The sequence below is a fragment of the Salvia splendens genome, chromosome 2, assembly GCF_004379255.2.
Source record: "Salvia splendens isolate huo1 chromosome 2, SspV2, whole genome shotgun sequence".
NCBI lineage: Eukaryota > Viridiplantae > Streptophyta > Magnoliopsida > Lamiales > Lamiaceae > Salvia > Salvia splendens.
Genome location: NC_056033.1, coordinates 40,647,967 through 40,674,418, shown reverse-complemented (window position 1 = coordinate 40,674,418; position 26,452 = coordinate 40,647,967). Strand labels below are relative to the sequence as shown.

At 41.3% G+C, this 26,452-nt stretch overlaps 1 protein-coding gene and 1 long non-coding RNA gene across 2 annotated transcripts; both read left to right on the top strand.

The window, feature by feature from the left end:
* The first annotated feature begins 2,840 nt into the window (after positions 1-2,840).
* Positions 2,841-9,154, top strand: LOC121792841. Its single transcript, XM_042190961.1, has 11 exons — positions 2,841-5,492; positions 6,036-6,334; positions 6,456-6,529; positions 6,693-6,777; positions 6,993-7,079; positions 7,281-7,353; positions 7,477-7,520; positions 7,827-7,961; positions 8,046-8,144; positions 8,519-8,638; positions 8,822-9,154. Exons 1-10 carry the CDS (start codon positions 3,689-3,691, stop codon positions 8,573-8,575), a joined length of 2,757 nt encoding a protein of 918 aa, XP_042046895.1. The 5' UTR covers positions 2,841-3,688; the 3' UTR covers positions 8,576-8,638; positions 8,822-9,154.
* Positions 9,155-12,422: 3,268 nt separating this feature from the next.
* On the top strand, positions 12,423-13,484 carry LOC121771472. The gene is made up of 2 exons (XR_006044047.1): positions 12,423-12,517; positions 13,028-13,484. It is a non-coding gene; the product is annotated as an uncharacterized LOC121771472 (long non-coding RNA).
* Positions 13,485-26,452: the final 12,968 nt, after the last annotated feature.

Sequence of the window (26,452 nt, the reverse complement as noted above, 5' to 3'; positions counted from 1 at the left end):
GCTGTTCCAACACACCTTTTCCATCAGCAATCTTGAAAGTGAGAAGTTTCTGCTTCAGGTGCAGCCGATTTGCCAAAGATTTGGCCATGTATAATGACTCCAACTTGGACCAAACTCCAGCCGCTGTCTCCTCCTTTGAAACTTCTCTGAGGACTCTGTCATTGAGGTTGAGTATCAAGGTACTATATGCCTTGTACTCTCTGTCTTGAGCCTTTGCCTTCTCCTTTTCATCAGGCTCGGGCTTCTCCCCCTCATTACTGCCTCCACCATTTAGGGTTTCCCATAAACCCTGTTGCATCAAGATTGCTTTCATCTTCAGCCTCCATAGGCCAAAATCATTTCGGCCTGTGAACTTTTCAACATCAAACCTTGCTGCAGCCATTATTCAAACAGGTTGAGCGCCTTCTTGAGGACAAAGAAAGAACTCCCAAAACTTTGTGCCTTCTCGATCAATTCAGTGGGTGAAGTTCCCACAGACGGCGCCACGTTGTGAAGAACGAACCTATGGTTGTGATGATCGAAAAGGAAATTAATGAAATGACAAGATGCAAGGAAGAACACAAGCGAATTACGTGGTTCGGCGTAAGCCTACATCCACGGGCAGAATCTGGTGTGTTTCTTTATTGATCACTCGAGAGATTACAAACACAAGAGCACTCAAAACTCTCAAGAATTTACAAGATGGAAAACCCTCAACTCGCCCGAAAACTTCTTGCTTCGAGAGCTAAAAACGCACAGCTGAAAGATAACACTTCCTCTCTTGAATTCTCTCTCTATCACTTTTGATTTCTGTTGTTGTTAGTTCTGGAATGAATCGCAACTTCCTTAAGTAGTACCGATCAAGAAAAACCGCCGAACAGTTTCCTTTGCCGAACAGCTTCTTTTTCCGAACAGCTTTCTTTTGCCGAAAACGGTTATAACCGTTTCCAACGGCTAGTTTCTGTTTCGGTTCCCAACGGCTATTTCCTGACTTGATTCTTCCACCAGCTCAATCCGATCTTGATGAGCTCAAACACTAACAATATATGCATGATAACAGAAAGAAGAAGCCCATGATTGTATTTGAATTTTATGACTCGTGGGAAAAAAAATTTAATGAGAAAAGAAAGAGATACCAAAAGTTTCTTTGGTTTTCAAAAGATAGTTAAATATGACTCCCAAAATTTGAACAATATAAATGCCACTTGCAAATTATATTCATCCCATTGAATAGACTTGAATTGATCAAACATTTAGCTTTTAGAGTTGAGACGAACACTCTTTTATTCGTCTAATTTTAGCCAAATTAATTTATTAAAATTAGTGATTAGTTCCAAATAAATTAAATGTTGAGAAGGCTATCTGTGGGTCGGCCCATTTCTCTGTCTACTTTACGTCAAGCCCATAATATGTGGTTTGCTTCAAATAAAATTGTATCCAACCAAAGTAGATGATATATAGTTTTAATATTTTTAATCTGAAAAAACATGCTATAAAAAAAGTTAACGAGAAACTCTATTTAACAAAATATGTTTCACATTTTATCCTTATTATTGGGCTATCTTTCCATATATTGTTCAGAAAAAATAATGAATTATGGGGCTTTCAAGATGTACTAGTTTACTACTTTGATATAAAATAGTATCTCTAATTAACTTCACAACTTTATTTGTTTCATGGTACTTCCTTCGTCCCATAATAGATGTCACGCTTTTCATTTTGTCCCATAAAAGATATCACATTTACTTTTTTGGAAAACAGTTTCCTCTTACATTAATATAAATATATTCTTCATTTAACACATAAAACAACATCTCCTAAAATCTCGTACCACTCCTTAAGTGTGTCATCTATTATGAAATAGATGGAATATTATTTTATCTAAAAAATCGAACATCACCGGTAGCTCTCCATATCATAATAAGATTTTTTAATTTTGAACGAATTGATTTACACTAGTTAGACTTGAATAGCAATTTGTCGTACAATTGTTTGCGTCCGACTAAAACATAAATAAAGTACACTACTTAGTTAGAAGGAGTAGTAATTTTGTAGGATTGTGGTTGGGTGTTGTCACAAAAGGCCAAACTCTCTAAATAAAATAATACGAATATTTAATTCAAGATTCTCAATTTTTTTAATATTCAGTTTTGAGGAAGGGGAGAGGGAAAGCCGAATTATTTTATTTTTGATTCTTTTTCACTATTAAGAATCTATTGAGTTGTCCACACTCCATTTTTTTGGAGTATTAATCAAAAAGTAGATTTGTTAATCTAGTATACCAAATTTTACAACTCCTATGCCCAATAATCTAAATATCAAATATCGATAATTGGCCAAAGGAGGGAGTAAAATTCTAAAAAACTTAACAAAAATAGTGAAAAAAGTTATGTGAATTTTCAATCTTATAGCCAAATATAACACATATTAATCATGACTTATCAAATAAAATCGTCGGGATAAAATTTTATAACCAAAAAGCTAAAAGTCATTTTTATTTTTAGCACTATTTTATTTTCTTTATTAATTTAATCTCTCATACTTTATTCTTTTATTAGTAATGTATTATACTATTTTTAATTTAATTTATTTACAATTTTATTTTAAGTTCATTTCAGTTTATTTATAAAATATGTATGAGTTAATCTCCGTGTAAATAGTGGTATCAACATTAATAAGAGGGAGTGTAATTCTTTATTTAAATATTTATTGGAGAACTTGTAAACGTGTTCCACCAACGTATAGAAATTGATGACGTGGTTAGTGTTATTTTAGCAAAATCTAAATCTCATCACTATCCCAATCAATATGAAAATTGTTAATTATGATCAAATAAATATAATTTGATCAATTATCGAATTTCTCAGACTTGCAAATCATGGAAACCTCCAGCACATCCTCCTTCGTTCTGGAAACATTTCATGGCATGCAATGTGTTCTCTCTTAATCCATCCTCAAACGTAACCGTCGTTCTCAATTCCCAAAATTTCCCAATTTTCAAATGGTTTTATGAGGCAGTGGGGTCGGTTATTAGGGTCTTTGTATTTGTATTTGTATTACTAAATTCGAATAATCTACAAAGGAATATGCTTTGGACGCCAACTGTTGTTCAACGCCCACTCTTTGGCGGTTTATTGTTCGTATTGAGTGATCTTCGCATGTGGGTATGTCCTTCTGTTTCCATTTCTTCAATCGCCAACTTTTTTGAGCTGGATTCCTTTTGATCGCTCTCGTTTTGTCGATTGCGAGTGGCGTATTCAATTCGATGACTTGATTCCTCTTCCTTTTTTGGTATGGGGAAGCTCTTATTTTACCGATCATCATAGTGGTTTGTGAAAGATTTGATCTTTATTCAATTTATTGATCTGGGGTAGTTGTTGGTATTTGAGAGCGGTGGGGATTTTTTGGGGAGCATTTGGGTTGATTGGTGGATCAGTGTAGGGAGTTTTGAGGCTTTTGGAGTGGTGAATTTTTAATTTTGATGTGATTTGGAGATTCTGTTAGGTAAGGTTGTTTGTTGGTTATGTTTTGATTCTTTCGATATTCAGTTTCGTGGTTGTTGGGATTTGAGGTGGGAATATTCTCGGGAGCATTTTGATTCTTTGGTGGATCAGTGAAGTTAGCTTCGAGGTTTTTGGGGTGTTGAATTTGTAAACTTGATGTGTATTTGAAGATTGTTTTAGTTAGGGTTGCTTGATTCCCTATCAAGATGCAAGCTGTGGGGAGGATAGGTAGCTACATTAGCAAGAGTGTGTATACGGTTTCCGGGACTTTCCATCCTTTTGGTGGCGCTGTAGACATAATCGTGGTGGAGCAACCGGATGGGAGCTACAAGTCTTCACCATGGTATGTTCGATTTGGGAAGTTTCAGGGGATGTTGAAGTCCAAAGAGAAGGTGGTTGGCATCACTGTGAATGATGCTGAGGCGGATTTTCATATGTACTTGGACAGTAAAGGAGAGGCATTCTTTATGCAGGAGGTTGATGTAGAGGAAGGTGAGTCTGCAGCCTCGCCTCCATACACATCCGGTGAGGAGATGGAAGGGCAACCTAGGTGGCCGCTGAAATCAAAAAGTTGCAACTATGACTCCAGTTTGTTTGAGCCTGTTGCTACGGAAAGGAAGGCTTTGACTAGGGCAAACACTCGCCAATCTCAATTTTTTGGCTTTTTTGGAAGGAGGTCTCCGACAGAGGAGGAAGAAAATGCACATGATGTTAACAGAGATGGATCGTTAGAGGTTGCTGAGATGGCGGCTGATCTCTTGGACTTGAGGTGGTCTACTAATCTTGGTTCCCCTAAATGCAAGAGAGACAATTGCGCGCCATTATCTGATGCAGATACATTGAAAAAAGCAGTCAAGAAAAGTCCTCTGTTTAATGGTTCTAGTCATGACGAAATAAATCTTATTTCTAAAACAAGCTACCGTGAAGCGGATGGTGTTGAAATGGAATGTGTTACCTCGGAGTATCTTGTTTCCCCTTCAGTCGACAGTGTTAGAGAACATACCCCAGCAACAAAGTTAGAACCAGTGATATCAGCATTAGGCTTGGATAAATCAGATTTGGAGATGAGTTCTGTCAGTGTTGTTTCTGAGGCTACGAAATCTGATTTGGATATTGATGATTCTATTGCGAGGCTTAATAGTTTATCTGATGCTAATTCCTCTTTGAAGGAGAATGAAATAGATAATAACCACTCTTTTTACTCTGAGATTTTGGGGAGCTCCGCAGCTGAATTGGAGGGATCGTCTGAAGAGAAAAATCTGCTGTTTTGTCATAAAGAATGCAGAGATGTATGCATTCATTCTGGGGATCATTTCACCATCATCCATGAAGAAAAGATTTCTTTGAGTAGAGGAACTAGTTTTGGTGCTTCAGAAAGTACTTTGACTGAATGCTATTCGAATTTATTGAGCCGTCAGTCATCTAATGATTCTCTTAAGGACATCGACTCACAGAGTATTGCAGCTGCTTCTAAATCGAGCATGGGTGAACATTCTATTTTGGGAGATAAAGACAAGCTTGGTTCCTCTGAAGGGCCTCTCTATGATCCTCATATCGAAAGGTGTACTGTTCCACCTTCAATTGGGGCGTCAACAATTTCAGAAGAAGAGCAGCTACTCTTCGGTGACCTGGATGGCATTCTTCCTGCTTCCAGACACTCAGAACTCAGTGCATCTGATCATGAGGGCAAAAAAGCTGATTCATTACCTATGATAAGAGTTGCTGATCAAGGCATCGAGTCTTGTGATGCAAAATGTTCCCCCATTTCTTCGCTAGACCAATCTGAAATAAATGATTCTACAAATGCCTTGTGTTTGGACACTAGAACAAAGAGTCCTATGTCTAATGATGTCTCCATTACAGAGATTGGCAATGTTCAGTCAGAGGTAACCATTAGAACTGCGAGATCTTTGCCCAGCATGGTTTCCCATAATAATAATCTAAAAGCAACTGATGCCAGCGACTTTTCGAATGCCTCACGATATCCAGCTGGAGAACCTCCTAAGCCGGGTAAGAAAATAATATGATGAGTTAATGTTACTATATTTTGCTTCTTGAGTGAGAACATCCATTGGTTTCCTACATGTTCATTGTTCTACATTTCTCCATAACTGGTTCCATATTTACTACCAATCTTTTATATATGCTTTGTTTTAGAAGGTGGATCAACTGTTAAAGGTACTGTAGCCTGTAAACGTTTTATTGCATTAAGTGAGTCACATCTCAAGCGCACAATCCTCTTCATCCAGATTGTTCGACCAGGAATAGGCAATTCCATGTTTTTATTTGTCAGTTTGTTTGCTTTAGGAAGTTCACATTTTAGTTTAGAATCGCATTAGTACCTATTGCATAATACCCTATACCCTGCGCTCTTATTTGGTGAATAAATTCCGATATACTGTTTCTGACAAGAGGTGCTATTTTTTTGGTGAGAAAATCTTATCTTAGTTCCTTTGTAGTTAGAAATTTGAATTGGAATAGATAATTCCAATTACTACAATTCCTGCATATTTGTACGAAATTACTAGAGGTTGACTTTTAGAAGTTCTTCAGGGTACCCTCCAAGGTCCGTGGATACTTTAGGAGGAACTGGTAGAGATGGTCACTTTAGACGCTCAACAGAGACTAAAATTCCTGATGTGACCATTGACAGTGAAGAGGTGAATGGCGTAGACATTTCAAATGAACCTGGTGGCGTGGAGAGTGGGACAAATGTGACCAAAGTGAAGGTAAACAAGAAGATAGTACAGACACTTACTCCAACATCTGAACAGCTGGCATCCTTACAGTTAAAAGAAGGGAAGAATGTTGTGATATTCACCTTCTCGACTGCCATGCTGGGCAAGCAACAGGTTTGTTTTATTTCATTGATTTGTGATCTCTGAATTTTATGTTTCTTTATATGCCTCGTGTGTAATATTATGTTGGATGTTTGATGCATGTCTCTGCACTGACTGAATTTGACACGTCCAGGTTGATGCTCGGATTTTTCTGTGGAGATGGGACACTAAAATTGTGATATCTGATGTTGATGGGACAATTACACGGTATAGAATTTTCATCCTCTGCCCACAGTTCTCGTCGTATATCATTTTATGAATTGAACAGCCACCTGTCTTTATTTGCTCACATCCTGTTTATATGGACAAGTTAGTTGCCGTATCGTTAATCCATCAGTTCACTCAGTGATCCATGAAAGGCTTGCTGCAGGTCTGATCTTCTAGGTCAGGTTATGCCCTTGGTTGGCGTGGATTGGTCACAGATAGGTGTCGCACATCTCTTCACGGCAATAAAGGTTAATGTTATTGCTGTGCTACGATTGTTGAGAACAAATTTCTGATTGTTCTTACATGTTTGTATTGTTGATTTACCATTTACTGTTGTGGTTAACACTATTCACATTAATTGTTTTGTTAACCTTCCTTTGAGAGTTTGTTTACCCTCTTCACATGATTTTGAGATTGTTTCCGGATAGTGAGGGATTTCATATCGTGTATGATGCTCTGACAGGAGAATGGATATCAGTTACTGTTCCTGAGTGCACGTTCGATTTCTCAGTCTTACATTACTCGACAATTCCTTCTCAATATCAAACAGGTATCATGAAGTTATAGTTTGTCATGGTTCTTATTTTGTAGTTTATCCTTTCTGGCGATTTTGAAATTTGAACAAAATTTGTAGCAGAAAAAAGTTTAGTTTGCTCAAGAAGACCACAAAATCTTGTTTTTCATAATCATAGTAACACTTGTATTTCGGTTGATCTCTGTAGTTATATGTCAAATTCATATATCCTTTCAGGATGGAATAGCCTTACCGGATGGGCCTGTCGTCATTTCCCCCGATGGATTGTTTCCTTCACTATTTCGAGAAGGTAGAGATAGATGGCTATCTTTCGCTTCTATTACTTAATTGCACATGAAGTGTCTTCTCTTTTAAGCATCCAGTATTTTGTGAGTCTGGAAGTTTAATCGTGCATTGTATGATGCTTTTGCAGTTGTTAGAAGAGCCCCTCACGAGTTCAAAATTGCATGTTTGGAGGTTTGTTTTCGTACGATCCTAAATTATTGATATTCTTGCAAAACTCGTTATATATATTTGTAGGTGTGTTTAATAAAATTCTACTGTATGTACTATCTAACCTAATAAATAGGATATTTTGAATTCAAAGTCACTAAATATCGATGTACTATAGCAAAGTTTGTGTCATGAAGCAATGTCCTTTGTTAGATGTATGCATATATATGCCATAACATCAAAGACACATAAGAAACTTAGAGAAATGTGAATTTCTTCCTCAGTTTATACTCGGATGGTAACAAATCTAATTACTTGTCAATATCCCAGGATATTAGGGCGTTATTTCCTCCTGATAGCAATCCGTATCCATTTTATGCTGGATTTGGTAACAGAGACACCGATGAGGTCAGCTATCTTAGGGTCGGAATTCCGTTGGGGAAAATATTTATCATAAACCCAAAGGTAAATAAAGGTGTTATTTAATATTGTGCAACTGCTCCTGTCGACTTGGTGATGTCTTCTCAATTCCCCTGGCAATGTCTACAGGGAGAGATTGTTGTGAACCATCATGTTGACACTAAGTCTTACCTGACTCTTCATTCGCTTGTCAACGGAATGTTTCCCAACATGTTTACCACTGAGCAGGTTTGCTCCCCAATCTTAATAATCTGATACATTGTTATTCAATCATTCTAATAAACATTGCCAACATAAGTTTAATGCATCATTCATCTCTTCCGTACATTTTCCAAGAAAAGAGAAAAATTAATTGCTATAACTAATTGTTAATTTGCTTCTGTTTTTCGTCTTATATTCTCGTGAACCCGAAATCTTAAACCTGAGTTGCAATGTATTAACAATGTCTTAGAACGGTAGTATATTCAACACCGGGAGTATTTGTCGTCAGGTCCTGGTTGGATCGATAGATAACTTGTTTTTTGGGCCTTAGAGAAATTCTATGATTTAGAAACTATATTATTCCAATGCTCAATAAATACTCCTTTCCATTTTGGTTTCAGGAAGATTTTAATACATGGAATTTCTGGAAACTTCCACCACCTTCTATCGACAATTAAGGGTTGAGTAGTTTGCGTCAAATGCAGGAGGGAGGCAGCATATACAAGGACTGGAGTATTGAGGTAATCATCAGTTCCTTGTCATAGCCAGAGAAAAAAAATATTAAGTGTATTCTGCTAATAAAGAACTTCAAAGTTATTTTGCTCGTACATGAATAACATAACCTATAGAAAACTAGATCTACACCCTGAAAACACAATTAGGCGTTCATCGTGTGAATTACAATATTGTGCTCTTATGTGTAGGGCATAGTATGGACGACTTCTTCGTGTAACATGTCCAGCCATGGTCGAATATCCTGTATCGTACAAAGCTTACCACAAAAGGAGATTTGGTGTTAGTCTCTTGCTGACAATTTCGTTGGTTAAATGCCGGTATATTGCTCGAGAAAGTCGATTTTGGTTAGGCTAGTTGAATAGTCTGTTCAACGTATTCTTTCAGTACTATACCATGCAATGTTGTCATTAGGAGATGACCAGCAAAGCTCTGTAAATCATAAAATTTAGGGCACATTGATTGCTTAACGATGTCGAAGTTTCACCATGTAAATGTTGAAATATATTGAAAATTCTCATTAATCAGTTTTCATGCATGGAAATATGAAAATTTTGAACATGGGAATATGGAAAATTCAAAATATGGAAATATATGTAAATTCCAATTAATCAATTTCATGCAAAAATAAAAAAAATGTGAAAATATATGAAAAATTCCCATTAATCAATTTTCATGCATGGAAATATATAGAAAAATTCCATTAAAGAATTCTACCTCGGGGTTGAACCAGAACTCGGGTTCCAAAAAATTTTGTAATCATAACAAGCAGTTAATCGTTGATTTTGGCCTAAAATTTGGAGGAAACGGGGAAAATTGGTGAAAAGTCAAGAAGAAACAAGTAACTAGTTAGTTTTGAACCAGAACCGAAGCCATTGGTTCTGCTTTAAAAAAACAGTCATTTCCTTTATCGAGCCATTTAAGATTCAAATTTATATGGGATACATAACCACCAGTTCCAAATTGGAACCCTTGCCTATAATAAACACTAATTGAAAAGAAGCAATTGCAACATCCATTTACATACATTCAACTCTGTACTCTTATATGATACATATGACATCCATTTACACACATTCAACATTTATAATTTCTCTTACATAATAACTAGAGTAATTATTTATCCCACATAATTTTTAAGAGAGGTTCTCACACCCACCTTTTTCATGCACTCAATATATCTATTTTGGAAAAACCTTCAAACCAATTTGTTTTAGTGCAAATGCCACAAGCATGCTAATCCCGTTCTCATCGATGAATCCATCAGAGTGTTTATCGGCCGACTTCATCATGCGCTTCGCCTTCGCCGCGCAGAACCACGCACCACTAGCACGGATGGCTTCCTGGAGCTCCTCCATGCTTATACGACCATCTAAATCGGCATCGTATTTCATCAACCATTTCTTGAAGTCCGCCATGGATAGGATACGTTGAGGTTGAGGAGGGAACATCTTTATGCGTGGATATAATTTACTTAAACTCTTGTGTGTATGCACAAAACAAGCTTAATTATGCCCTAAATTTATAGTGCAATTTGGGTGAGAAAACAGTGTAAATTTAATTAATTATCATGTTGGAATCAGAAAAAAATTGATGAGAGTAATTAATTAAAAAGAAGCTTTGGTTTATTTAATTTGTATAGATGGTGCATTGTTACCAGTTTGTGATTTATGATAGTAATTGCATACAATAAACTATAGTTCTAGCTAAGGTACAAGAGATTAAGGATAGGTCGATAATCTTTTTACAAACCAAAAAGATTAAGATTAATTAGTCTATTTTTGTTTAATAATTTGAACTAGGCGACCAAAATTAGTATATCCTATTGGAATTACCCTCATGTAATTAAGGATAATTCTCGTTAATTTTTATTCTTGCATGTAGATTATGATATGCAACATGTCTTAAGTAGGGCTGGGTAAATATACCGAAAAAACGGTATATCGATCGTATCGTACCGAAAAATATCGAATTTTTGGTATACCAAAATTTTCAGTACGATACAATACAGTATCGTAAGTTTTCGATACGGTAGCGATATGAATTTTCTTATACCGCGGTATACCGTTTTATATCGAATATGCGATATATATCGATATTATCAGTATACCGAAATATATAAAAAATCAATACGTTTTGAATTATCGATACATACCGTTTATACTGATTATAATAATAATTTAATTAATTTTTTAAAAATATATAAATAGATATCCATTTAATTTCGATATACCGTTCTGAACGGTATACCGAAGTTCGGTACGATATATCGAAATTTCGTACGGTAACGGTATAGATATTATCCATACCGAAACTTTCGATACGGTAATGATATGAAATTCTTTCATATCGATATTTTCGATACGATAACGATACAAAATTTTCGATACGATATACCGTATCGACCCAACCCTAGTGTTAAGCTAGACGTCTAATGCGGGTGCATTCCACATTAATAATCTGTATAATAAATATATATTTTCAAGAATCAAACACAAATGGTAAGTTATCTTGGAAGGGATAAGATCGAATATAGTAAGGACATTATTGGGCATACTGCAATTGGATGATATGCTTTTCATTTTTATCATATACATAAATAAACTATTTTTTAATAACAGATTGAGAATAAATAAAGATATCCAAAGTAGCTAATGAATAGTATATATTAGACATCAAAAGAAGATATCAGTATCAAACCAAAGATTATATATGTTGTTAGATATGCACACATTGATATATGTTATAATGTATACTAATGAAGCTAGTATATTATATATATATGCACAATAGATGAACTTAATTAACTCTGTTTCATTCTATTTTTTTTATAGATGTATATATTGGTTTATGTACGGATACATTCTTGTAGAAATCAGATTAATCATGCAAAACTAGTTCCGATAAAATATTTTATAAATCATGGCATATAATGAATTCATATTCTTGTATTCATACATCCCCCAAGTCTTGAACCACCACCAAACATTAGATGATTTTTTTTCGACCCGCATTAGGGGCCTGACCAGAACGTCTTAGATGATCGATCATAACATACTATAAATGTTCTCTGGGGCTTGATCTGGTGTCAAATATTGATCATGCGCATTATGACACTCTCTCTGTCCATTAAAAATAGTCTCATGGGTGTAAGCTACGAGTTTTAATGAGAAATTGATAAAGTAAGAGAGACAATGATAAAACATGGTTAAAATATGAGAGACAAAGAAAAAATTGGTAAAGTATGAGGGAAAATTTGAGAGTAACATTTCATTTTTGGATGAGACTATTTTTTATGGACATTCCGAAAATGGAAAATTGTAACTTTTTTCGTGGATGTAAGGATTATTTTTTTTAAGAAATCCTACATATAATATGCACGTATCACAGAAGAGATAAGATCGAATCCATTGAGGGTTTAGATCGAAACCCTTTTTTATAATATTTAGGCATGCATGCTGCATTTAGTTGGATGTTACTATTAATTATGTAATTATTTCTGTCAATTATGTAATTTTTCATAATTTGAAGTAAATCAGTAATGGTGTATAGTCTAAAGATTCGCTTATTATATTCCATTACTCTAATTTCGCTAGTATTTGCGATTTCTATATGTCACGCTAATTTTGCAGTTTTTTTATATCAAAATATTGATAAATGCAACGATCAAACTAGCTCTATATTAATGAGTAACCTGTTAATTAATATCCCTAATGCATCGATGCATATCGAAATTAATCTATATATATGATCTTATTAGGTTGAGATTTTTTAGCTTAATTGAGAATTGAGATCAAAATCTCCTTCCATTTTGGGACCTATTTCTCAAGACTCATAGGCTAAAGGACTCATACGAGTTATGTTCACAACAAGCCAAAGAAATTGAGGTAATTTGCTGTTTGAGCTTTACTTCTTTCCTGTTTCAGTTTAGGTGAATTTTATTGACATTATAAAACATGTTTAGCTTATTATCATGCTTATGTAAGTTCTGTTTTGGGATAGTATGCTTCTGTAACTTTTCAGAAGAGTAAGTTCTGTAAGTTAAGAGCTCTGAATATATGCGTCCATATATTTACATTATTATGAACATTTAGCAGAACTTGAAAGTTTATTGAGCTTGCTAGCAAAATTTAGCTTTCAGGAGTTAATAATTGACTTAAGCAGTTGGAAAAATGAAATGCTCGACATGGCAATTATAGCTGCAAGCTATATTTGGGTATAGGAACCAAGTTATGGAAAATTTATTGAGCACTTCTGTTTCACAATTCCAAAGAAGAAGTATTTTTGGGATAGTATTTACAAACCAAATAATTGGAAACACAAATAGACAGACTATGCAGACATTATCTTTTGCTAATTGCTTGCTATTGTACGTTTGTTTGTTTGTTTGTTTGAAGGAGAGAGTTTTGGCAAGGGCTGAAGAGTTGCGTGCTGAAGGGGAAGATCCAGATTACGATGCAATCTTTCTCGAGCTTTTTGGGAGGGTTAAGAAAAGGAAACAGGTTTCTGGAGCTGGGCAAGCGACAAGCTTGTATTTTCCATGTGCTACCAACTCAGCTGCGGGCTCTGCATCTTCCGGCTCGTCTGGCCTCAGCACTGAGCAGGTTGATGAGCTTCTCAAGCGACGAGTACAGCCTTTGCATCAAGAGATCGAAGAATTGCGAGAGCTAGTAAAAGTCCTCAGTTAGCAAGTTCAAGAGTCTAGAAGAAGTGGCTAGTAGTATTTGAACTAAATTGTGGAAACTAGTAGTATTTGAACTTAATTTGTAATTTGATTGAATTGAAGTGTGAAACAATATTTTGTATCTATGTAAATTTTGAATTTTCGTCATTCAATTGAGTTATTTCATACTATGATTTTAAAAAATAAATCCTGATAATAATTTTTAAAAAAATTACAAATATTTAATAGAAATTATTTTCAAATAAATGCTGAACAGCGAGCTCAGCGGTGCTTGCAAAATGAAGTCAGAAAATGGAAATATTTTTGCGAGCACAAGAATGCTCGCCGAAGTTGAATTTGTGACAACATTGAGGAAGTATTGCGAGCAAAAAATTCTTGCAACGGCCACCAGATTTTGCAAGCCATTTTGCGAGCACTAGTCAATGTGCTTGCCAATTTTCAGCATGTGCTTGCTATTGTTCTCGCAAATTTTGCGACAAGCGAAATGGGTAGCACCCTTTCTACTCGCAAAGTGTTTGCAAAATGACGTTTTGCAAGCATATATGCTTAGTGCTTGCAAATCAACGTTTTTTTGTAGTGACAAAAAGTTGTCTTGCATAAAGTTAGATTAATGTACAATACAATTTGTTAAATGCAATAAATAATTTATTCGTCTACAACTAAATAGGCAGATATTTCCATTTTGATGCGTTCGTCAACCCCATTGGTAAATTAATATTTGTACACAGCAAAAGATAACAAATAAAGTAGTACTAATATTTACACATGACATAATACTATATCTTTTCCAAACACCAAAAAGCTTGCTATATATACGCGTATTGCTGATCAGAACTCAGCTGCATATATACACATACATACACGCACACAGACTTACTATTTCCGGTAACAAAAAAAATGACGGTGAAGAAAAGGAACACTAGCTAATTAAGTAGTTATTCTTACACCTAGATACTGTTGTGCAAAGTCGACGAGATTATTAATCTCGTAATCGTCGATGGCGCCGTTGAGGTTCTTGTCGGCCATCTTGACGCCGCGCTTCGCCTTCCGGGTGCAGAACCACCATTCCCCGGCCGCGCGGATTGCCTGCCGGAGCTCCTCCACGCTTATCCGGCCGTCCCTGTCGGTGTCGAACTTCTTCAGCCATCTTTTGAACTCTTCCACCGTGATCTCGTTTCCTTGATTGCCCCCACGATTTGATATTGCCATGTGTGTGTTTGTTTGTGTTAATTGCTTTCTTTGTTGGTGTAGAAAAGGAAATGCTAGTAAGCCCTCATTTTATAGGGTTTATTTGAGTTGATAAGGATTAGATTTTGTAGTTTTGGGGAATGAGAATCATAACAAGTAGAGGTGGTGATGGATCCGCGAATTTTTGATGTTAGCAAATGCTGGTAGAGAATGAAAATACAGACACAAAGAATTTACGTGGTTCGATTTACTGAAGTAAATCTACGTCCACGGGAAAAAGGGAGGGCAAGATTGTATTGCTTGATCTGTTTTCTACAGCTTACAAATACAAACTTGCTATTTGCTATATGGTGTTTTATCTCTAGAGAGCTTAACCCCCTCATATCAGATCTAAGTTCCATTTATATCTTGGACTAAGATCGTGGCTTGCATCACCACCCTAAGTCGTGGATGTCGTGTAGGTCATGGCCTAAGATCGTGGATGTAGCGTAGGTCATGGCCTACGATCGTGGCCTGAGTTGACACCACGTGGTAGTGGGTGTGTTGGACATCCTGTATGGGTCCACTAACTCCTTGTTCGGTCGAATACTGAGACCGAACTGCTTTGGTTGCCGATCTGAGAGTAGAGCTTGATGCCGACCTGAGAGCAGAGCTTGATTGGTTGGCTTTTACCGAGCTGTAGGCTGAGGCCGAACTCTTTGGTAATGCCGAACTCATACTCCTGCTTTGGTTGCCGATCTGAGAGTAGAGCTTGATGCCGACCTGAGAGCAGAGCTTGATAGGTTGGCTTTTACCGAGCTGTAGGCTGAGGCCGAACTCTTTGGTAATGCCGAACTCATACTCTTCCTTGGGCTTTGGGCTGATGGGCCGTCATTGCTGTTGGGCTTGTTTAGTACGCACCCCATCACTACCCCCCCCCCCGAAAAGCGAAGTGAATCACTTCGGCGAAGCGAGTCACTTCGGCATTCTGGAATACGGGGGGAGGCTGAAGTCGGGGGACGTGCCCTGCGCGTGACTGCATTAAATGCGGCATTAAATGCGACAGTAAAATCTGGCCGTCGAATCCTGAAAAGGTGGGATATGAAACGGTGCGATGATTTGAAATCTTTTCCAAATCTGATAAATACCGCCTTTCTTCATCATTTGAACACCTTTGCTATTGGCTTCTTCTGCACTCTCTATCTTTTGCGTGAAAAATTTCCTTCCGCTTTCAAAAATTTCCTCAGGATTTCTTCAAACTTTCAAAGAGTAAGAACCATGTCTGCTTCTTCTTCGTCTGAGTCTGGTAGCGGTAGAAAAGGGGGTAAGGGGTCTTCTAGCCGGAAAGAATCCGGGGAGAAGACCGTAGAGTATTTTCACAGTATCTTGAGTAAGGATACTGTGATATCCCTTTACGAAAAATACTCTTTTCCTGGGGGGAAGGCGGTGGTTCCCGACGATGATCATAGGGCTAACGATCCGCCGGAGGGTTATGCCACCGTTTACGAAGCCTGCTTAGAATGCGGGCTTCGTTTCCCTCTTCCCCCACCTTTTGTAGAGTTTCTTGATTTTTTTCAACTCCCTTTAGGTCAGGTGACTCCGAATTCTTGGAGGCACTTGTCGGCTTTTGCTGCCGAACTCCGTAGGTTAGATAAGGATCTGTCTCTGCGGGCAATCCTTAATTTTTTCCAATTTAAAAGGAAGGGATCTTGGTTTTACTTGATCCCCTTACAGCCTTTTAGGGCATTCTGCAAAACCAAGTGGCCGAAATGGCAAAAACGCTTCTTTTTTTATAATAGGACAGCGGCTCCGGGCTTCCCCTGGAGAGGGCCGAAGTCCGTGATTCCTCACCCTCGGTTAGAACCATTGGCCGAGCTCGATGACGAGCTCAACAAGATTCCCATAGTTAGGAAACAATACACGGAGTCTGAGCTCGTCAAGGGCGACGTCGTGTTCGACATCTCGTCTTCGGACGAAGAGGCCGAGGGTGAGGATTTCTCTTTACCTTTATGTTCTACTGCTTTAACGAAGAAAACTAACCTTGCTTTCTTGCTTTTTGGCAGTGTACATGCTGAACAAGGCTACCCGAAAATCTTCGGAGTCCAAGGAGCCGGAGAGGCCGAAAACCGCCAGCTCGGCGTCTGATGCCGAGAGGACTCCGAAAAGGCAAAAAACCTCTTCGGATCCGAAGAAGCCGGAGTCAACTTCGGCAAAGGGGAGGGGGAAGGCCCAGAAGCCCCCGAGAGCGCCAGAGAAAGACGTGGTCTTGGCGCCTCCTTCGGAACATATCTGTGAGCCGTTTTTATGGCCCACGGACTTCGCCGAGGTGAATTCTCTTCTTGATTTTCTGGCCTTGCTTTTTTTTTTTCTGTATTTTTTGTGGTCCCTTTGTTGACTTTTTTCTTTATTCATTTTCAGAGGAACGATATGCTCTCCAAGCTCGTCGCCGTCGAACTCTCCAAAGCGTCCAATGACTATGCCGAGATGCAGAGGAAGTTGGCAGCTGCTTGTCATCGGGCCGAACAGGCTGAGGCTAACTTTGAGAAGGCCAGAGCTGCTAGGATTTCGGCCCAGGATGAAGCTCAGTTTGCCAAAAACCAGCTCGTCATCCAGCGAGAGCAGGCGAAGCGGAGCGATGTTGCTGCCGTGGTTGCCCAAGGGGAGGCTCTCCGTGTTTACACGGAGAAACTCTTTTTGAGCAGCCAGTTCTCGGCCTTTGTCGGTAGCCTGGTAAGGCTAATTGCCGATAAGGGCGAGCAGGGGGCCGACGTCGTGCTGCCTCTGTACAGCCGAGAGATAGCAGCTCGGCTTCAGAATCTGCCGCTCCTTGAGGAGCTCGCTTCATCTTCGGTCCTGCTTTCTGCAGACCGAGTCCGGAGTTGTCGAGCTGATCGGGACGAGAACCTGGAGGCTATCTTTGCCTCCGTGGGACCCGTTTCACCCGCTTCGACTTACAACGGAGAGGGTGAGGCCGAGCCGCTGGAGCGGGAGGCCGAAGTCGATCAGGCCGGGCATCCGGAGAAGGAGGCCGATCAGGAGGCGGAGGCGAGGCCGGCAGGAGGCGAGGCCGAGGCTGAGGTAGCCCAGGAGAAGGAAGCTGTACCAGACCGAGGAGCCGGAGACGAAGCAGGCGGAGTATGATTTCGTCTCCCTTCTCTTAGTCTAGTTTCTTCCTTGTAAAATGGCCTTGAAGCCCTAGTGTAAAAAATTTTCCTTGTGAATGAAAAATTCTCTACATTTGTCTTCGTATAGCTTTTCGTACTCGCCTTTATTCCTGTTGTATTTTACTATCTGCTCGGTATAGCTGCCGAACTAATATAGCTGCTTTGTACCCAAGGAGATGGAGATACTTCACTGGAAACGGCTGTACTCTTCGGCTTTGGACGAAGCTGAGAGAAGAGCTATAGCCGATCAGACGAAGAATGACGAGCTTCTGGCTCGTTTAGTGAAGCTGGAGGCCGATATCAAGGACTTAGAGTCCGATAAGAAAGATCTGGAGGCCGAGCTGAATACGGCCATTGCTGAGAGGACTGCGTATGAGGATTACATCCGTGTGCGCGGGGGAATGACCATATCAGAAGTTCAGGAACGAGTTGACGAACTGTGGGAGGAGTATAATGTACTCCGGAGGAACAATGCGCTGGAGAGCTCGGCTTGCCAACAAGTCGTGAAATCATTGCGGCGCTGGGCTTCTCGGTACGACATTGTTCTTGCCCGGCGTCCCTCAATTGAGAGATTCCTCCGGCATATCGCGCCAACAGATGCTCGCACTCCAGATCAAACCTCTGGTTCCCTTGTTCAAAATCCTACTCCCAGCCAACAACGAACTCCGGAACAGCCGGAAACGTCAAGACGAGAACGGGCTCAGGAGCAACCGGAATCGTCAAGACGGGGACGGACTGAAATTCGCCGAGGAGTTGTGACTATGAGCGAGCAAGATCAGCAGATGCTTATTGCAGAGACTCTTCATCGCCGAGGTGTTAGGACTTCTCGGGCTCGGGGAAGAGGCGTTGGGTCGAGGATAGCATCTCGTCGACCTGCTTATTCTTCATCTGCTCGGAACAACCGAACTCGGCTTCCAGAGGATTTTGCAGATAGGTGGCTTAACTTCAGCAACCCTGGACAGTAGAATAGTCCTTTGTAATAGCGTAACGCCATTTTGTAGGGTAGCGGAGTTGTATGCTGAACAAGATTTGATAAATGAAATTTTGTTTTCGCTTCTAACACTGTATTTACAGCTTAGCGAAAAAATTTCATCGTACTTGTCCTCGGTCTTATGAAGTAAATTTCTTTGACCGGACTTGGTCCTTGGTCTGATGAAATAAACATCTTTGACCGGACTCGTCTTTGGTCTGATGAAATAAACATCTTCGACCGGACTCGTCTTTGGTCTGATGAAATAAACATCTTTGACCGGACTTGGTTTGTGTTCTAATTTGGCGATTTTTGTCGCCGGGATCGAACTTTCCCTTGTCCTAATTCGGCGAGTTTTATCGCGTGGATCGGACTTTCCCAGTTAACCGAAGTGGTCTTATGCAGTAAACCTCTTTGACTAGACATGGTCGTCCCCGGTCTTATGAGGTAAACTTCTTTGACCGAACTTGGTCGTCCTAATTCGGCGAGGTTTATCGCGTGGATCGGACTTTCCCTAATTGCAGTTCGTTTCAGACGAAGTGCTTATTAAGCTGAATTGCGGTCTTGTATCCTCCTTGGAAGCTTGGACTCACAATCGTTGGCTTATTGCAGTTCGTTTCAGACGGACTGCTTGTTAAGCTGAATTGTGGTCTTATATCCTCCTTAGAAGCTTGGACTCACAATAGTCTTTAATAATCGATCTAAAAAGGGGATCAGTCTTTAAAGAACGATATACCTTGGTACCATTTGTAAGAGACGACAAGCACATAGAGACAAAACACATAGGGAAAAAATGAAAAAGACGAAGGAAAAAAACTTTAAACCTTTTTTTTTTAAAACGACAAGTAAAAGGTACAAGTAAAAAACAAACAAATAAAAACACATACCCCTATGACCGAACTAGACACGAGACGGACTGACCGGACTTTGTCTCTTACAAGTGGAACTTCTTGAGGTTGGAGACGTGCCATGTTCGGGGTACTTGTTCTCCTGACATGTGAGTCAATTTATAAGACCCTTTGCCGAGGACTTCGGACACCCGATATGGACCCTCCCATGTGGGTTCGAGTTTGCCCAGCTTTTCTGCTCGGCTTACTTCGTTGTTTCTCAAGACGAGATCTCCCACTTGAAATTGAAGCTTTTTCACCCTTTGGTTATAATACCGGGCTACTTGCTCCTTATACTTGGCTGCTTTTATGCACGCCAATTCTCTTCTTTCTTCGGCGAGATCTAGTTCTGCTCTCAGTCCGTCGTCATTCATTTCTGAGGAGAAATTTAGGGTTCGGGGACTGGGTACGCCGATCTCCACCGGAATTACGGCTTCAGTGCCGTACACCAGGCTATACGGAGTTTCACCGTTGGAGGTTTTGGGTGTAGTTCGGTAGGACCATAGGACTTGAGGGAGATTTTCTACCCATTGTCCTTTGGCTTGTTCTAACCGAGCTTTTAACCCTTTCACCAGAATCCGGTTCGTTACTTCCGTTTGTCCGTTTGCTTGGGGATGGGAGACCGAAGTGAACCGCTGTTGTATGTTCAGCTCTTGGCACCAATTCTTGAACGTCTTGTCGGTGAACTGAGTCCCATTATCCGAGATGAGGATGTGGGGTATGCCAAATCGGCACACTATGTTCTTCCAGACGAAGTCCAATGCCTTTGAGCTCGTTATCGTAGCTAATGGTTCAGCCTCCACCCACTTCGTGAAGTAGTCCACGGCAACGATAAGGAATTTCATTTGCCGAGGAGCTTGAGGAAGTGGTCCCACTATGTCTATGCCCCATTGCATGAAAGGCCAAGGGCTTTGCATAGTGTATAGATCGGTCTGCGGCATCCTTGGGACATTTGCATGAATTTGGCACTTCGTACACTTCTTGACGAGCTGCACTGCCTCTTGTACCATGGTTGGCCAATAATATCCCCATCTCAGAACTTTTTTAGCTAAAGCTCTGGCTCCGATGTGGCTACCGCACGATCCTTCATGAACTTCTCTGAGGATGTAGTCCGTCTCTTCTGGTCCTACGCACCGCAATAACGGCTGGAGGTAAGACTTTCTAAAGAGGACTCCTTCATGAAGTTCGTACCGAAGAGCTCGGCACGTGATCTTCCGAGCTTCTCTCTTATCCTCGGGCAATTGTCCTTGATCCAGATACTGCAAGATCGGCGTCATCCAGTTCGGCGAGCTGGATACAGAATGTACCTCGGCTTCATCAATGCTTCGATGCATTAATTCTTCCGCCTTTGAGCTCGGATCTGAGGCCAACTTACTTAAGGTATCTGCTCGGCTATTTTCCGCTCTGGGAATGCGGATTATCCGAAAATAGGAGAAACTTCGGCTGATGCTTTGCGCTTTGTCCAAATACTTCTTCATTCTCTCGTCACGGGCTTCACTTGTACCCAACATGTGATTTACTATGACTTGTGAATCACAATGGACTTTGAGAGATTTGACGAGTAGACTTTGCGCTAACTGGAGTCCGGCCAGGAGGGCTTCGTACTCGGCTTCATTATTAGTAGTGGGGAATAGGAAACGAAGTGAGTAGGTTACCTCGTGTCCGTCGGGAGCGACAAGTAAAATACCAGCTCCACTTCCCATCTTGTTTGAAGCTCCATCTACGAATCCGCTCCAGCAGTCCGGCGGCTCTACTTCGGATTCCAAGGGCTGTGCTAGTTCGGCATTGGCAGAATTCTTCTGTTCGGCAATAATAGGAATTGCTTGATCGAACTTCGCTTCTGCAAGAAAATCTGCCAAGGCTTGTCCCTTGATGGCTTTCCGAGGTAGATATTCAATTGTGTGCTCTCCCAACTCTATAGCCCACTTGGCGACTCTGCCCGATGCTTCTGGCTTGGTCAAAACTTGCCGAAGAGGTAGATCGGTTAAGACGCATACCTTGTGAGCATAGAAGTATGGCCGCAGTCTCCTTGCTGCATTTACTAACGCCAGAGCAATTTTTTCCAGAGGTTGATACCTTGTTTCTGGACCTCTTAATGCTCGGCTTGTAAAGTAGATGGGAAACTGCTTTAGGCCTTCTTCTCGTACAAGCACCGCGCTGATGGTTTGATCCGATGCCGCTAAGTATAAGAATAGTACTTCGGCTTCGGCTGGAGCAGAGAGAATAGGAAGCTCGGCTAGATAACTTTTGAGCTCGTCAAAGGCCTTTTTCTGCTCGGCTCCCCACTCGAACTTTGGTGCCTTTTTCAACACCTTGAAGAACGGCAGTTGCTTTTCGGCTGCTTGGGAAAGGAATCGACTCAGTGCGGCTAGACATCCGGTTAGCCTTTGCACGTCATGTATGGACTTCGGCATTGCCATGTTCTGAACGACTTGAACTTTTGAGGGGTTTGCCTTGAGTCCGTCTTTTGAAACCCAACAACCCAGAAACTTTCCCGAATCTACCAAAAAGGTACACTTTTGGGGATTAAGTTTGAGGTTGGCTTTCTTGAGCACGTTGAGAGTGGACTTGAGGTTGTGCTCGTACTCCGAGGTGCTTTTGCTCTTGACGACTATATCGTCAACATATACTTCGACTTCCTTTCCAATCAGGTGCCGAAAAAGCTTGTCTACCATCCTTTGATAAGTGGCTCCGGCATTCTTTAAACCGAATGGCATCTTTTTATAAGCGAAAATGCCGAAATCAGTAATGAAGGCCGTTTTTGAAGCGTCAATCTCATCCATTAAAACCTGATGGTATCCTTTGTATAGATCAAGAAAACAAAAAATTTCAAAGCCTATCAGAGCTTCTACTTTTTATCTATGTTCGGAAGGGGATAGCAATCTTTGGGACAGTGCTTATTTAGATCGGTGAAATCTATGCACATCCGCCATCCTCCTTCCTTTTTCTTGATCATGACAGGATTGGCCACCCACGAAGGATACTTCACTTCGAATAACACATCCGCCTTCAATAATTGACGGACTTCGTCATGGATGACTTGACTTCGTTCTGCCGCAAAGAGTCTTTGCTTCTGTTTTATCGGCCGGACCGAAGGATCAATATTTAAACGATGAGTGATTACCTCGGGGGGCACTCCGGTCATGTCCAACGGAGACCATGCAAAGACGTCTTTGTACTCCTTGAGGAGCTGGATGGTTTTTTCCCGAAGTAGAGGCGTTCCCGCGAAGCCGATCTTAACCGTTCTGGATGGATCGTCTTCGTACAGCTGAACTGTCATCGAGTTCGGCTCCGGTATGACTTCGGTCATCGCCTCTGACTCCGGCTGCTGTGATTGCTATGCTTGGTGGTGCCGATCTGACTGCTCGGCACTTCTAAGCGCAATTTGCAGGCATTCCTTTGCTCTTTTTTGGTCACCTCGGATGACCGCTATCCCTCCTTTAGTAGGGATCTTGATGGTGAGGTGATAGGTGGAGCAAACGGCCCGAACTGTGTTGAGCCAGTCTCTTCCCAGGATGACGTTGTACGGGGACCGAGCTTTTACCACGAAAAACTCAATCATCGTACTGGAGCTAGTAGGCGCTTTCCCCACCGTGATCGGAAGGCTGATAATACCTTCAGGGCGGGTGTCCTCCTGGGCGAAGCTCTTCAGGGGAAGCGGAGCCGGGCTGAGCCGAGCTGGGTCCACTTCTAGTTTGTCGAAGCACTCTTTAAAAAGAATGCTGACTGACGCTCCTGTATCCACAAACACCCTGTGGATCAGTTTGTTTGCCACTCCGGCTTGGATGACAATGGCGTCTTGGTGAGGAGAGATGGCCGGGACGGGATCAGCATCCGAGAACGTAATCACTTCGTCCTGCTTCAGCCTTTTATGCGTTGGCTCCTCTCGATTGGAGCCCCTGCGCTCTGACTTCAGGGACGACTTGGTCTTCCCGGCAGGGAGAGCGTCAATAGTCAGGATTACTCCATCATATTGCGGCTCGTCATCGTCTTCGGGATCCGGCTGCCTTTTCGGATCCTGAGGAGCGCAGTTCGCACCTCTCTGCTTCTTATTCTTCTTTGACTGCTTGCTTTGGTATTTTTTCAATGTCCCTGCCCTCACAAGAACATCGATACCTGCAGCCAAGTTTCTGCACTCCTCGGTATCGTGACCGTGGTCTTGATGGTAGGAGCAGTAGTTATCCTGGGGTCGGCGCGCGGCAGATTTCGTCATCCGCTTTGGCTTTTCGAACAGGTCGGAGTGTAGTTCGAAAATTTCCGCTCTCGGCTTGTTCAGCGGTACGAACTGAGCGGGCGGCTTCTCGGGATTGAGACGGGGTCCCAATCTGTCTTGCACCGGAGTCCTTTGAATCCTTTCAAAAGGAGTTCGGCGAGGATGTCCCTGATCGCCAAAAGGAGTTCGGCGAGGATGTCCCTGATCGCTATGATCGGGCTTCCTCCTGTCTCCTCGGGACGATGAGCTGTCTAACGACCGTTTGCGACGGTCTGCCTCATCGGCCCGGGAGTACTGGTCCGCAATGTCCCACATTTCCTGAGCTATCTGCGGACCGCACTCAACGAGCTTCCTGTAGAGAGCTCCGGGCAGGATTCCATTTTGGAATGCCGAGATGACAAGCAGATCGTTGAGATCGTCTACTTGCAGGCATTCCTTGTGGAATCTTGTCATAAAGTCGCTGATTTTTTCGTCGCGACCTTGACGAATGGAAAGCAGCTGAGCCGAAGTGATTCGGGCTTCCGCTTTCTGAAAGAACCTCCTGTGGAAGGCATCCATTAGATCTCGGTAAGATCTGATGCTGCCCTGGGGGAGGCTATCGAACCACCTTCTCGCGTTCCCGATGAGCAGCTCGGGAAACAGCTTGCACATGTGGACCTCGTTGAGACCCTGGTTCGCCATGTTATACTGATAGCGCCCCAAGAAATCGTGAGGGTCCACGAGCCCGTCGTAAGTCATCGACGGAGTTCGGTAGTTCTGCGGTAGGGGAGTTCGGGTGATGTCGTCCGAGAACGGAGTCTTCAGTGCTCCGAACACGGCGAATCCGATATCTCGTCGGTATGGAGGAGATTGAGTTCTCCTGTGATTCCGGTACCGAGGAAGAGCAGGAATATGTCGGGGTTGAGGATTCTTCTTCCTGGAAGACACGGCACTACTGCGGTAGTGACTTTCATGTCTGGATGAGGAAGGAGAATCCTCCGCTTTCGTCTTCGGCTCTTGGCTCTTTTGCAGGAAGGCTAAGAACTCATCCTGCTTCTCAGCCAAGAACAGCTTGACAGCCTCATTCAAATCAGGCTGCTGGGAAGACTCAGTGGGACGATTTTTGGAGCGGCCTGTTCCTTCGCCATGAGAACTGGTGGTGGATTTATCCCTAGGCTGTTTTCCAGACCTATGGGATGGATTGGCTTCCTCCTGGTTCTCACGGGCAGGAATACGGGTACTCTGCGATCTGGTATGCATTTTTTGGGTGGAAAAAAATGGATCAAAAATTCGCTTTATCACAAATTTTGTTCTCTGTTTCCCACAGACGGCGCCAGTGATGGATCCGCGAATTTTTGATGTTAGCAAATGCTGGTAGAGAATGAAAATACAGACACAAAGAATTTACGTGGTTCGATTTACTGAAGTAAATCTACGTCCACGGGAAAAAGGGAGGGCAAGATTGTATTGCTTGATCTGTTTTCTACAGCTTACAAATACAAACTTGCTATTTGCTATATGGTGTTTTATCTCTAGAGAGCTTAACCCCCTCATATCAGATCTAAGTTCCATTTATATCTTGGACTAAGATCGTGGCTTGCATCACCACCCTAAGTCGTGGATGTCGTGTAGGTCATGGCCTAAGATCGTGGATGTAGCGTAGGTCATGGCCTACGATCGTGGCCTGAGTTAACACCACGTGGTAGTGGGTGTGTTGGACATCCTGTATGGGTCCACTAACTCCTTGTTCGGTCGAATACTGAGACCGAACTGCTTTGGTTGCCGATCTGAGAGTAGAGCTTGATGCCGACCTGAGAGCAGAGCTTGATTGGTTGGCTTTTACCGAGCTGTAGGCTGAGGCCGAACTCTTTGGTAATGCCGAACTCATACTCCTGCTTTGGTTGCCGATCTGAGAGTAGAGCTTGATGCCGACCTGAGAGCAGAGCTTGATAGGTTGGCTTTTACCGAGCTGTAGGCTGAGGCCGAACTCTTTGGTAATGCCGAACTCATACTCTTCCTTGGGCTTTGGGCTGATGGGCCGTCATTGCTGTTGGGCTTGTTTAGTACGCACCCCATCAGGTGGCATGTGATAACATGTTTAACTTAATTAATTAGCTCTTTAGGTATATGCGACTTATCTTTCTATTCCTAGAGGCCAATCTTTAGGGGTATTTTAGTAATTGCTCATTGTTTATCCTAAAATTTTGATCTTGAGGGTATTTTGCTACTTGCGCATGTACGGTTGTTTTTTTTTGGAAAAGGCCCGAATTCTAAGCCCAGATATACTGTTGGGTCAATTATTTTTTTCAGTTTCAGCCCAGATATATCGTTGAGTTAGTCAAATTTAATCCACATTCGGCCACCCGCCCTGATACCATGATAGAAATCCATGAATGTCGTCATCCTAAAACCAATTGGTGATTAGAGGAGAGGCCATGAGATTTATATAGTGATTTCAATCTCTATTAACACCTGTGTGGACTATTTATATTTGTATATTTTGTTTCAATTACCAACAAGCACATCACAAGAACTAAAAAACCCATAATAAAGCTACAAGATGACCACAACTCAACCACAAAGAAGGGAAGAACTAACAAAACAAATGAAACAAGACGCCTTATCCAGAAAATAAAAAAAAACAACGAATATCTGATATGTTGAATACGACCTGATAACTTTGAAAGAAATAGTAAACAACCTTACACTCGTATGAAAGATTTGTAATAATATTACCATGTATAACCCCATGAAATGG